Source organism: Eschrichtius robustus, chromosome 8 (assembly GCF_028021215.1).
Source record: "Eschrichtius robustus isolate mEscRob2 chromosome 8, mEscRob2.pri, whole genome shotgun sequence".
In the NCBI taxonomy this organism is placed as follows: domain Eukaryota; kingdom Metazoa; phylum Chordata; class Mammalia; order Artiodactyla; family Eschrichtiidae; genus Eschrichtius; species Eschrichtius robustus.
Window position 1 is genome coordinate 100,630,670 of NC_090831.1, and position 14,478 is coordinate 100,645,147.

Below are 14,478 nucleotides of genomic sequence, written 5' to 3' on the forward strand. Positions count from 1 at the left end.
ACTCTTTCAGTATATTTTACATATATATGTATATATAAAATATATATGTATGTATATATGTCTTAGATGATCAAATTTTCCTTTTTAAGGAGTTTTTTTTGAGTGTGTCAAGGAGAGATAGCCTAAAGGGATCTTTCACATTGTTCACTTTGGAAATGATAGAGAGACAAATTGAGATTGTAGTTTCAACATGTGAATCCTTTACTTTGTTCACAGCTGCAAACATTTTTTGAGACGTTTCTGAGAACAAGTTCACCTCTTCAAGCTTTTGATAACATGAAGGAAGCAATTAGCAAACTCCTGCTAGCAGCTGAAGTATTCAGTGAAACATCTACTCTGGGACCAAAGGTCTTCCATAGGTAAAAACAAATTTCAATGTCAAAAAAAATAAAGAAAAAAAACCCTACTTCTAACAATTGATTGTTAGTGAAAATATATCTTAATTATCACAAGTAGGTGCTACTTGGAAAATTTTATATCAGTATAAAATATGAACTTCTAAACTTATGTTTTCTAATTTGTTGATCCTAAAACTTCAGAGCATGTTAAAGACTCACCAGTATTTAAATAGTGGTGACAAGAAATAAGGCACAGTTATTTAAATTATCTTTTTAATTGCAGCCCCTTTCAAGCTCAGTTATTTTTATCATATATGCTTTCCATTGACTAGGTATATTTTTATTTATAGATTTTTATTAACAAAATTCATTAACTCTTATCTCCATATCTCAGTTTACTTGAGTGTAATTTAATGCCTTTTTCTAGGGAAATGTTAAATCGAGTATGTCAAAAAAGGAGGTGCCTCCATGTAAGCTTTATCAGGCTTTATACGCAAATAAGAATGCCTAGCATGGAGGAGTAGGAGAGCTTCCTTTTCCATATTACGTTTTTGTGGAGTCACTTCATTTTTTCGTTTAATGTATTATGAATACTTTAGATATATTTGTATTTTCTGTAAGGAACGAAACAGACTCCAAATCCAAAGATAATTTGTATTCAATTTTGGATTATCCAAGCCACTGCTCTTTGTAATTAGTATGGACCTTGAAATTTAACCTTAGTGATTATTAATGATATAGTATCAAATAATAGAGTAAATACAGCAAATAGAATGTATTTTTGTTACCTTGTGTTTTTATTTCAGATGCAGATTATGTTTTCAACTTTTAACTTTTGATATGGGTTATGGCAGTGTCAGGTCCCCTGTAGTGCTCCAGGTGAGTATGCCAGAGTCCTCATGGGATCTCCCCCTTTGGCTGAAGGGTGTGTGTGTGTGTGTATATGGTGGTGGTGGTGGTGTGTTCATTCATAGTAACCGATCAATAAGTGCAACTTGCATCAAACTTACTACAGACTTATATTTACTGTAGTTCAGAGAATTAACTAGCATATGGAGAGTCTCTGATTTGAGTTACAATACCCACTCTGCATCCCTGTTGAACAAATATGGATTTTTTTTGTGGTTCAACCACTGTTTATGAAATAAATGTGGAATAAAGCTAAGTATGTGTTAATGCAGGAAAACAGACATTTAGATAATAGAAAATAGCAGGTAACCTAGCTTATTCATATGGGTTTATAAAAAAGGTAACTCTTTTATTCTTTACATATAGATATTGAGTTTAAAATTGGCCTATATTTTAATTTTAAAAGCCATAGGAATTTTTGAAATATTTGTTTTCAATATTTGTATAAATATATGGAAATGTAAGAGTGTTTTTTGTACACTCTGATTCTTTTACTTCCTCTTAAATTAAATTAACTCATTCAGATCATCTCCTCCAGCATATTTTTAATCTAAAATAGCCCTTAGTGGCAAGAAGATTTTAAAATTGATTGCATTAGTCTATAGAAAGCTATCTTGGGTTATGGGATGAGAAGAAATGAAGAGAAACAAAATAAAATTATGTGCAACCAGAGTTCGACTTCATACTGTAATGACTGGTTTTCAAACTATTACACAAGGAGAATGATTACATTATATATGGCTCAGACATTTGGCTGAATAGTTCAAAGATTTATCTCTAAAATTTTGAAATTTTATGAATCTACATCTTCTAATGGTCACTTATTCATTATTTTACACACATATCTAATAGTTTATATTATGATTTTTAAAATTTATTGTTCAGAAATGTTATATATTATTTCCATAAACACAAGGTCTTCAACAATAAAGAATTTCAAGACAAACTAATTTGATTTTACAAAGCAGTTAATGTTCTTATAAAGAATCGTATTTTCAAAAGAGCATTACTTAGATTTTATAAAACTGTTGCCCTCCAAAAGGACCACTAGATGTCAGTTCTGATCTATAATCCAACAGGAAATGAATCATGTCTTAGGAGTGATTTCACTGCATTAAAAGTAAGTCAATGAAAAATATTTGCTGTGCTTTTACTCTTTCACAGGTGCATGAGCATTTAAATTTTCAAGATGATGATAATATGGATTTTGAGGACCAAAACACAGAAGAATTCCTTTTAAAAGACACTTTCAATTTTCTCCTGTCTAATGAATCTTCACTTTCCATATTTTCTGAGATATTTCAGAGACTTTATAGATCAGGTATATTTAAGGTAAGTGCATATTTTTGTACTGACAACTGTTTATTTCATTTTTGGAAAGTGCCATTTTCTTTACTGTGCAAGTAAGCAACTTGATAATTCATTTGAAATTGATTTGTATCCATTATATAAACCTCTTAATATTTTTCCGACCAATATTATTTTTATGTCTCTTAAGTATGTGACTGACTGATTATGATGAAATTATGGGTTGAAAATGAAGTAAAGCAGTCCCTAATTCCCAGGGAAATTTTGTGATTATAATGAATAATACATATTACATATTATAAAATACTTTAAAAGGAATACCTGAACCTTTTAGAGGCAGTTAGAATAGCAGTGAGTGCTCTAGATTAACATCAAGGGACTAGAGTTATAATACTAATTTTTTTTAAAGCACTCACATCTGGTTAACATCTTTGGTTAGATAGATGCTGATGATTAGGGAGTAGTGCTTCAGAGTAAGATTGGTTAATTTTTATGATCTGTTAGTACAAGTTTTCTTGATGCATAAAAAAATCTGTACAGGTTACTAGGTACAGTATTGTTTTCTATGTATCTTTCAGTTTTAAAACCCTATTTGGAAAATTTGGAAAAGTAGAATGTGAAGGGTCTCACCAACAAGCAACGCTCTACAGAGAGATGGTTTTGAGAGAGATGACATTATAGACTGCTGTTTCCCTATGATTTTATTGATTCCTTCCTAGAGTTCCCTGTTTCCCTTCCTTAGTGAGTGGATTGCCATTAAAACCATTAGAACCATTTGACCCAGAGGGAATGCTAATATGTGTATCTTTTGCTCTAAGGGATGCATTATAATGAAAAATGAATGTGAGGAAAATGGGGGGGGTGAGTCTGTTTACTAGAATCCGTGAAACTCGAAAATAGTGATGTCCCATACGTGAGGTTCACGTGTGAATTTGCTGCTCTGATCTTCTGTACCCTGAAGACTAAAAAAGGACTTTTCCTGCATTTCCAAACTGTCACACTCATTCTGTCCTCTGGGCCCAATTTCCCAACCTTACTACCAAAGTATTACTGAGCTATTTCAAATATGAAGTTTTCTTATATTCTGACATCATTTTGGCAAGTTAAAGTTATTATGTATTATTTAGAAGTAATTAGCCCAGCTGTTTATGGAGTTCAAAATTTGGTTCTTGAATTGTGTTAAACATGGTTTGACTTTGTAGCAATTGCTTAAGAGTTGTGTTTTTTCTCCCCTATTATAGAGTGAAAACTATCAAAAAGAACTAAATCAATGCCTATCTTTAGAGGAGATTAACTCAATTATGACTTTCGTAAAGGAACTCAGGAGTTTGGGACAATTCCAACTGGTAAAACAAAAGTGACCTTTGATTCCTCTTGATTACTGAGATTACAGTAGATCAGCCATAAGAGACTTGATTTTGACTTAAAACTAGGTGAAGATATTTCTTTAAGGAATAGAAATCTTTGTAAGCTTCTTCTTTTCAGAGATATAAATATTAAGATGAGCAGAATGCATATTCTTTAAGAGTTTGCAGTTAATACATGACTTACTAAAGGTGAAAGAATATGGAATTAGTATAGCTGGCAGGATTTGATAGTTCTTAAAGGGAAAATGCTAACATTTTTCCAGAAAAGTTTGCTTTTAGCTTTGGGACATATACATGTAACCAAAATTTCCTTCTGCTTATTATGCCCTTTTTCGTTTGTGTAAAAGTAAATATTACTGAATAGAACAATAATATTTTTTAAAACTACCTAAATCTTAATTTGTTGTAACTCTATAGCAAAATCCAAAGAAGGAAAATGTAAATAATTATAATAACTTTTACTGGTTTCAGCCAAAAAATATAAATGGCATTTATTTTGTTTTCTATGTATTTTCCTGGATTCTGTTAAGTTATTGATCAATATCAAAGGATAAGTTATTACATATACATGTGCATGCTCAGTACTTGCTTTGTTTCTAGTTCTGCCCTTATATAGGTAAATTACATTGGATTCATATTTTTCTACCTAAGATTTGTTTATACAAAATATCTCTTTAAAATAGCATTTTAAAAAGTCTACTAATAATTTATTATTAATCTGTTTGAATAAAATATTTATTTTTTACTTTAAAAAATCTGTGTATTCAGATGCTACTTGTATGAGTTATAACCAACTTACTAAATTAATTAGTGAAGGTTTGACACTTGTTTTTATAATTTAGCTCCATATTTTAGAGGGTTCAAAGTAAGCTTATTACTCCAAAGATAACATAATTGATGGGTTATTTTAATTAATTTAAATATAGTAAGTATTACATTCATTGACAGTTTGGGTCAATACTATGCAAAGATAATCAGAGACCTAGCTTCATCCTTCGTCCGTCAATATTTTCAATTTAAGGTATTGTGAAAGTAAAGAACATCTCTTGGCACAATGTGAAGAATAGAAGAATTATTTTGTAGGAGAAAGGGCAAACACTAATTTCCTGACTCTCAGAGTAGAAAGAGGATAACCATAGTTTTTTTGGGGGGGTAGGATTAATATCTCTCACCCTGACATTTGTAAGACACTTGTAACCCAAGAGGATCTCTCCTCATTTTTCCTGCTACCTGACTCACTCTGTTATTCAGCTGTTTTCAGGTATCTATAGAAAGCAGATATCCATTTCCTTTCAATGAAAAGAGAAATAAAATTCACCCCATTTGAAAGTATAAACATCAGCAAAATTAGTTCCTTATAAAAAGTGGCATATACCTTGACAGCAACACAGAAAATTAAATTATGGTACAGATAATGGATTTTAAATAAATATCTGATTTTTAAAATATCTGAATAAATAAATATAAGGCCTTTCCTAGTAATACTACATTTTATTTTCCATAACTTATTCTGATATTCTGCTTTCGAATATTCCTTCTCAGCTCTTCCCGTCTACTACTCCTGGGTTTCAATCTTTGATGCGTGAATTTTATGATATGGCAAATCCTGTGGGGAAACCTGGTTCCATCCTGACCCAATACTGGTCTCTTTTAAATGTATTTGAACAATTTCAGCTCCTGAATAAAAAGGCACAGCCACACCCGCTGGAATGGTAAGAGAGCCACAAATTTGAATTGTGCAACTCCAAACATCTCTAAAGATTGATTTCAAAAGGCATTGCCTACATTAAAGAAAGCAACAAAAAGAAGTGTGTCCAAAAATTCATGCTCTGGAAAATAAGCTTCTTTAAAACATTGAAACCATAATGATTCTAGTGGTCTTCAAACACTGTAACAAAAATATATCCAACAGTTTTTCAAACCATCAGGACTTGACTCCATTCAAGAGTCATGTTTAAAATTAAAAGTTTCAAGCTAGTTTCATCCTGTGATATATATCCTTGAATTACGGGAGCATCAGACAGAAAGAATTAGGTGAGATTTGTTTTATGAACCATCAGTCAGAGTGGAGCCCGAGACGGTATGAGCATTCATTTGGAGTTTTTGAGGCATGACTTTATTCTAGGCAAAACCTATCCAAATTTATAAATATGTCTGTCTCTACCGCAAGATTAGAACTTTTTTTTAGAAGATGGAATCTCAGAGAGAAGCATTCGGCCAGGAGAAAAGGTCCTTGGCCTCCTCTGTCCACTTCCATTCTAATGAGGGGTAGTAATGAGTGAATAAGAGGGTTGCTGGGCCAGTGAACATAGTAACACCCCCAGTTGCCAGGGGAAGGGGCAGTGCCTGTGGTGCCAGCTAAGTCTGCTTCCCTTTTATATGATAGGAGTAAGTGAGTATTTGACTTGTCTATTGCCAGGAAAACAAGTAAACCTGACCTCCTAAGGGAATGAAAGCCTAGATGGCCGTGCATGGTCATCAATGTCTCTGAAGTTACCCTCACGAACAGCCTCAATTCTACTGACTTGTCCTTCATTTCCTTCTGCCTCAGGAGACAGTGAAAACAGTCCTATAAGAAACTTTGTTTTAATAGTTCAAAAATACAAATAATCACACATTCAAAGAATTCACAGGACATCTCCCAGGACCAGAACTCACTTTAATTGCCACATCTTTATGCAGTTGGCCTTATTCCCTCAGTACTCCGAAATAATAGGATTGATAGAAGGTTTTGTTTGTTTGTTTGAAAATTAGGTTTTAAATAATACAGCCTACTGTCCCTTTGTTTGTTCTTTGCACTCACTCAATCCAAGACTGTCTCTTTTGCCATTGTCGATGAGGGAAGAGCAGACTTGATTTACCAAGGAGTCTATTTAAGTATGGTTTTTAACTTTGGGTAAGTTCCCTTGAGATATGCAAACTTTGGAAAGTTTATTCCCGAAATTTGTCTCAAGGTCCACATTTGTTATAAGGTTAAGCAATTGACTTAAATTCAGAATATTGAATTTAAGCCTAATTCTAACCCTAACTGATTCCTTCCAACAGTGAAATTTACTAAAGGTCAGTGTTAAATATAGTTAGAAAAAGTCAGGACGTTTTTGAATCAGACAGACTTGGATTCAAAAATCCCAACTCTAGAGTTTATTAATTACAGCAGGTAAGATTTTCCTCTGAGTCTCAGTTTCCATACCTGTAAAATATGGATTATACCACCTACCAAGTATTGTTTCAAGATTGCATAAGATAACCTCCATCATGTACTGCATAGTGTGTGGTGTGCTGCAGAGCAGATAGGTAGTAAATATTAATATACTTTCGGTTTCCTGTTGCTATACCATCCAAAAGTCACTTTAGCATCGACAAATGGGGTATATATTTTTCTTTCATTTATAGGAAAATCAAGATAAGTATGAAAGCTTTATCTAAGTTAACACTAAGATAAGTAAACTTGAAGTCTTTATCAAGAAGCAATTACATAAATTGTTTCTAGAACATTTTAAGAAAGAATACTCAATTCTAATTATCTTCAAGTTTACAAGTGAGTGTATATATATTTAATTATCATTCATGCTGTATTACACGGAGGATGCATATGATACACATTTTCCAGATGAGGAAACTGAGGTGCTGAGAAGATGGGTTATTTGCTCAAGCCACGCAGCTACTTGAGTTGAAGATCACGCGTAGTCATTCATAATTGCCCTTATCTTCACAATGGTCATCTGCAGTTTTTCATACCAAAAAAGCCAATTTTACATACCTGTACTATCTGTGGGGTTTAATGCCTTCCTCCACCCTTTTAAATAAAGATCATCTGCTTATAGCAACAAGGTGAGGAGAAATAAAGTCAAAAAAGCAACATTTAGAAAAAGTGACACTTATGTCTGTGCCCTGAGGCTCAGAATCCAGAGGTCCCAACAGACTTAGTGGAAATCTGAACGGAATGAAAACACTAAAATCAATGTGTGTGTACTCTCTGCTGATTTTCACTTTACTGGAAATAAAGTAGCAAGTGTAATTTGCTCTAATCACATGCTTTCCATGAAAATACACATTTTCAAAACAAATAAGTTATTCACAAAATTACACAAGAAATCACTTGTGGGATGAGTTAACATACAAAGCATCCCGTTCCATTAAGGTAGTAACATTTCTAAGATTCAGTTTACATGCATTTCAGGGTTGTATCTTTTATGAGCTTTGCTTAGAGTGTTTACTTCATATGAAATCAGAGATTTTTTTTTTTTACCTTGGCCTGGCACTCAAACTTCAAGTAAACGTATCTCACCCCGTGCTTGCTTTATCTATTTCTTCATTCCTCGGAGGAGGAACGTATTTTAAAGTCCTAGACATCATAATTTTTCACCCCTGATTACATCATTGCATATACTAAAGGGAAAAAAAGACTTTAAAAATAAAACTGCAATAAAATTATCACACCTTCCAACATTAACTATAGTTTTAGTTCCTTGATGCTTCTTAATTTCCTATCTGATGTTTATATTTTAAGGGAATTGGAAATGCCTTATTCATCTCTACTAGTACAGTACAATATCTGGAACAATAAATCTTTATAAAATGTAATTTAACACAGAGCGTTTGATTGAATCTTCATAGCATCCCTGTGAAGTAAGGCCAATATTGTTATCTCTGTTTCTCTGGAGTAGAAATGGAGCCGCACAACCCAGCACAGTAAAGTCAAGTCACATCCTGTCCAGTATTCTCTATCATCAGGACCAGCAATTTTTCTGTCTGCAACTTAGATTACTTTGGTCCCAAATTTGAGGATTTAAAGGCCAATCTGGCTGAGCATTTATACAACAGAAATATGAGGCAAACACACCAAGATATAACTAACCCTTAAAATTCATTCCTGTTCATCAGAGTTTAAGGATAGAATCCTTGGCAGGACAGGTCACTTTCTGCATGGTACGCTTCAATTTCTTAGATTATATGGATGTTCTTCTCAGTCTGTGTCTCAGAGTTTCCAAGGCTTCTTGCTTCAAGACTTTGTAATTTTAGCCAAACAGATTCCAATAGGAATGTGTGTTTCTGAATCACTTCTGTTGGACCTAGGCTATCAGAGATTGTTCCCTTTTGGACCAAAGAGTGACTTTTTGCCCTGGTTTTCTTCAAATGTGCTTCTGCTGATTAGAGATGATGAGATTTCCAACCACCTCACTTGAGACAAGATTGCCAGTTTTGAGGAATGAAATCCAGAAAGTTTTCCTTTGTGTTCATCAAAATAACTGTGCTCACACACAGGAAAAAAGATAGTGTGTTAGATGTAATTTCCATGAATTTTGTTCAGTGCATTGATCCAGAGTTGTTTGATATTGCATTCACAGGAATTCTTTTGCAGAGGATGAGAACATGAACAAACCACAAGTATCAGTTAATGCAATTGAAAATAAAAAAGGTAAAGGATGTAGTCCCACTTCTTTCTACATGAAAAACAAGTATTGTGTGGCCAAAAACATAAAAAATGTTTAGCTTTATTAGCAATCAAAAATGAAAATTAAACTGGAAAATGCTGTTTTCCCTCAAATTTGGAAAGATTTTTCCTCTTAAAGATAATAGAGTTGGGAAGAGTGTAGGAAAATGAGTATTCTCATGTTGCTGGTGGGTGTATAAATTAGAACAATCTTTCTTAAGGGGCCATTTAACAACATGTAAGAAAAGCTTTAAAAGTTATTCTTACGTACCAGAAATTTCACTTCCAGATATTCATTTTAAGGAAATAATTAAGAATGTACACAAAAATTTAATTACATAAATTACTAATAAATGAAAAAAATAGCAACTACCATTATTGCAATAATAGTGGATTGGATTAAGCTAAATTACTATAAAGCCATTCTAATATTGTGGGAAAATAGTTATACATGAAAGATGTTTAAGATATATTATTAAATGAAACAATTGGCTACAAGCAATATGGACCTTAAGGAAAATTAATGGCGATTTTGATTTTCTCTCTTAAGCTTATGTCAATTTTCAGTTTTTTTCCTTCTAAAGAACATCTGAGCTTTATGTCACGTGAAAAGGAAATGTTTCTAATTTTCAGAAGAAAAAATGAAAAGAAGTACATGTGTCTACATTTTTTTTAAAAAATCGAAGTTTTCCTACTACAAATCAAGGTTTAATCCAATGTAGTGGTTCTGGGTGTGTGGCCCCTGAACCAACAACATCAGCACCATCTGGGAAGCTTGGAAAATTCACATCTACTGAATCAGAGTCTCTGGGTGTAAGGCCCAGTGTTCTTTATTTCAACAAGCCCTTCAGATGATTCTGAGGCATGCTAAAGTTTGATAATAAAATGAATCAATAAGATCAGGGAAGAACTGATGTTAAACTGCTGTTCTGATCGTCTTTCTCTCTCCCACCATTTTTTTCTTCTCTAAATGATTTCTTTAAGCACTCTGTTTTTATTCACTCATTTGTCCCATTGGTATTTATTAAGGAGTTTTTTAGATAAATGTTTGGTTGAATTTAGAAACAAAGTAAATATCAGTGGAACCAACTGGATGGAATTTATGTAATTCTAATGATTTGAGAAATTATAGCCATAAGATCATAGAACTGGAGGAATTCTGATAGATCAACTTCAAGCAATAGATGGCATTTAGACCATTCATTTTTCTCCCTTAATATTTTCTTATTTGAAATAATCATTTTTCTGCAATTTGAACCAAATAGCTTCTTTTGTTTTACTGTAGCTTTCAGTTTAACTTAGAAGTGCTTTCTGATGTAATAAAAATTAAATAATAAAATATGTGTTTTATTAAATTATCCTGAGTTTCAGATACCTGAATATGTATTCTTTTTATTTTGATTAATAGTTTCATTTTTTAATTTACATTTCTTTTTTTAGCTGCAGTTCCACAAATTATTAATGAAACCAAAGAAATACATTGCATTAATGGTGAGTTCCAATGAAAGTGCTTCAGAATCATAATCAACAGTTAGGTTGAATAAATCATCATATTGGGGCATCTTTAGGCTGATAATGTATTTTATGTAAATTTTCAGAAGTTATGAGATTTCTGAATGAGTTCATATTTGCTACTTTTGTATAAAAAGATTTTTAATTTTCCATTTTTGAAAATGAAATATTATGTTTTTGTATTTAAAGACAGTAACTTGTTTAATGACAGTAACTTCCAAACTTATTTTTAGGGGCCCTAATGGTGCTAATGCTTTGCCTTAGGGACTCTCAAATGGAAGAGCTTGGCATCTCCTCTATATATTGATTTTTAGGACTCTCACCACCCAACAGTGATCCTTTTCTCCCAGATTGTTGATATAATGGATAGTACTTGATTTGAGTTTTCTTTATAACAATTGAGAGTTTTTAAGCCAAATTTCAATTTCTTTTCTTAAAATTCATGAATTTTTTTTACCAAGGTATAATCAAAATATAAATACATATATAATAGTAATACATTTTAAGTATTATATAGATTTTTAAAATTTTAAATAATTTTCTTCACTCTGGTCAGTATTATTCCAGTGGTCTTGCAAATATATCATTCTAGGGAATCTTACTGACTTTTCCAAGATCACAGTGCTATTAAATGCATGAGCTGGATCATGAAACTGGGTCTTCAGATTCTTTGTCCAAGGCTCATGTATTATCTTAATATCCTATAATAATATGATGGAAAAATAAGAATTCTGTTTATCAGGTTTGTTTTTTGGCAGTGTATACCTTTTTAACATATATATGTGTGTGTATATATATATATATATATATATATATATATAATTGGTGCTGAAACATACACAGAAAATTTAGCCTTTCACAAAAAAATCTATTCTGATAAAACATTAAAGGTGAAAACAATAAAATTTATGGACTAAGATCTAATTTATGATAAATAAAAGTCTTCTAATTTAATAAATCTAATTTGTCTCTTCTAAAATGCAATTTAATTCATTCACTGTGTTTTAACACTATCATTAAAGTCACGATAGGCTGAGAGGTGATACAATAATGTGGTTTAACAGAATCAACAAATACATCCAATTAAAAAAAATAGCATTTTGAATAAAGTACTGCTAATCAGGAAAAAGTAAGATGTACTTACACCATTCCCTCTCTGCATTTATCATCCAATCTCCCACTTCTAGAAAAATACATGCTACTCAGTTCTCTTGGGAGACTGGTACCCAGTGTGTAGTGAGAAAAGGACTAATTTTGAGAAAACTAGGAGCAAGATTAGAATGAACATTTGTTGAGGGTCTAGTGTGCCAGGCTCTGGGTTAGATCAGGAAAGCCACTTCACCTCTTTGATCTTTTGTTTTCTCATTTATAAGAGGAACAATTGTACAAATTAATCTTTTTTTTTTTTTAGTTTTCAGGTAGCATAGGGTAGAGGATACAAACACGTTAAATAAGCTCTTCAACTTTGTTCATATTTTTATGTTGATTAAAAACTAGACCTACCTGGGTCTTCAAAATTAATCTTACTATTTTTATGGTAAAAGATTTTAAAAAATAACTCGATGCCTTAGAACAAGTGGGATTATCTTTCAGTGTCTAGGCTGTTTTTGTGTTTAATATGAGTTATGATTATCCCTCAAGAGGGCAACAAAATTCTGCGGTTAAAAGAAATCCATTAAAAGCAACCAAGACTTCAAACAGCTTTCCCATATATACTTGCCAAATACGTTAAGCAGCCTGCTACCACCTTACCTCACAGTGGGTTCTCTGCAGAGCTAAGGTAAGCTGGCCTGAGACAAGTTGGGACTGGACTGGGAAAGATGCCAAGGAAACACCAGGTGTTTGTAGGCAGCACCACTGATGATTCAGTTGAAGATGATGTCAGGACAAAATCAGCTTTCAAGCAGGGGTCTAGGATGCAGTACATAAGCCAGAGGTGAAGAGTCTCTGATGAAACCAAAAACAAGCACTTGCTAAAGTCTTGCTTAAGAGAATGATTACACATTTTCTTTCATTTAGGGCTGAGTTTCAGTGTTTTAATGGGCAGGCCCCATTGAAAATGTTCACTGTTAAGTGAAAGTATAAACTGCAAGGAAATTAACTCTCAGTGACTATTTTATAAAAATATATAAAGTTAAAGTATCAGTACATTTCCTATGATTACTATTTTGAAAAAAATCTTCCACCTTGTTACTCATCTAACTGGTTCTGAGCATAAAAGTGTAGCGCACGTATTTATATTCCCTTTCTGCCTAAGAAATGGTGCTTTTGAAAGCACATTCCATGCCCCTGAACTCCAGCTTGTTTAAAGTGTTAGATTGGGTTCACAGTCTCCATTTGAATCAGATCTCATGACCAGAAATAACCTGTTTTTACTGTGCTTATCTCAGTGCCTTGAACATAGACTATGCCAGAAAAAAAAAATCTTTGATGAAAAAATGAATGTGTTATTAATAAGTGGTTGAATTCAAATGAAAAGCTATGGTCCTTTTCAAGATTAAATCTAATAATACAGTCTCGCCCTTATTCTTTCATTTGTTCTCTTTTATTATAAAAAATTTTAGGAGCTGGTAGGATTATTGAAATTATAGATGAAGTCCACCTACATCTGTCACCCAGATAGAATCTTTCGTAACAAGTAATATCAATCAAGCAGATATTTACCTAATTCACTGAGTTATTCAACCAAATTGACTAATTTTTATTGACTTTTCCCTGCAATGAAATTACAATATATCTATTGTATTATTATTGTTCCTAATTTGTACCAGAGTAGTTTTTTCTTTGACCAGCTGAGAAAACTATCCTAGAATGTGGGTCAGAAATACACACATTTATTCACTTTCATTATTTTAGGGCACGATGGGAATTAAGCTGACACCTAGTCCTCAGAACTAGAATGAAACACCTATAAAGTTGGTGGTATTCATTGCCATGGATTTGGTGATGCATCTGTCTCCATGTCTGGCAAAGAAATATAAAACTTTTGGTATTGAATCACAAAGTCCAGGATGTGATGGGAGATGGGAAGGAGAACCAAGGAAGTGGTTATGAGATGCCTTGTAAGCTTTATTGGGAGCTTGGCCTAGCTTCTGGACGTGATGAGAAACTGTTAAAGAACTGAAGCCAAATCATCAGATTTGATTTTAGAAAAATCGTTGTGATAGCTCTATAACAATAGAGGAAGAGACAGCAGTTAACAGGATAATCGACTTTTCTTTAAGTGCAGGTGTATAGCTTCCTGTGGCAAATCTGGTGTTATCTTTTTGTCGCTGTGTTAAACATCATTGAGCATCTTATTTAAAGGCAACAGAAGACATTTTCATTTTACTGGTTTTTATAGAATTTCCTATGTTTACCTTTACTGGTATTTTGTTGACTATTGAAAAGTATTTCTGGCACAAAATACTTGTTAATATTTCTTTGAAAAACATTTGCTTTTGAGTAATTTGTTTATTTCAAATATGAACACAATATAGTTTAGCAGTGGCTGGTGTATGTGCCTAGAAATATGTTTTTAGTTTTTTCTCACTAAAATACTTTTGCAAAAAATTGAGTTATCAAATAGAAACACTTTTTTTTAAATGGCTTAGAATCAATTATATGAAAT

At 32.6% G+C, this 14,478-nt stretch overlaps 1 protein-coding gene across 3 annotated transcripts in view; it reads left to right on the top strand.

The window, feature by feature from the left end:
• Window positions 1–14,478, top strand: part of CPED1 (cadherin like and PC-esterase domain containing 1) — a 296,363-nt gene that overhangs the window by 128,333 nt on the left and 153,552 nt on the right. For all 3 annotated transcript variants that reach the window (XM_068549367.1, XM_068549369.1, XM_068549370.1), the window contains exons 7-13: window positions 217–359; window positions 1,145–1,217; window positions 2,412–2,579; window positions 3,797–3,901; window positions 5,465–5,634; window positions 9,271–9,341; window positions 10,797–10,847. In XM_068549367.1, coding sequence (XP_068405468.1) covers window positions 217–359; window positions 1,145–1,217; window positions 2,412–2,579; window positions 3,797–3,901; window positions 5,465–5,634; window positions 9,271–9,341; window positions 10,797–10,847 — 781 coding nt within the window. The remainder of the gene's footprint in view (window positions 1–216; window positions 360–1,144; window positions 1,218–2,411; window positions 2,580–3,796; window positions 3,902–5,464; window positions 5,635–9,270; window positions 9,342–10,796; window positions 10,848–14,478) is intronic.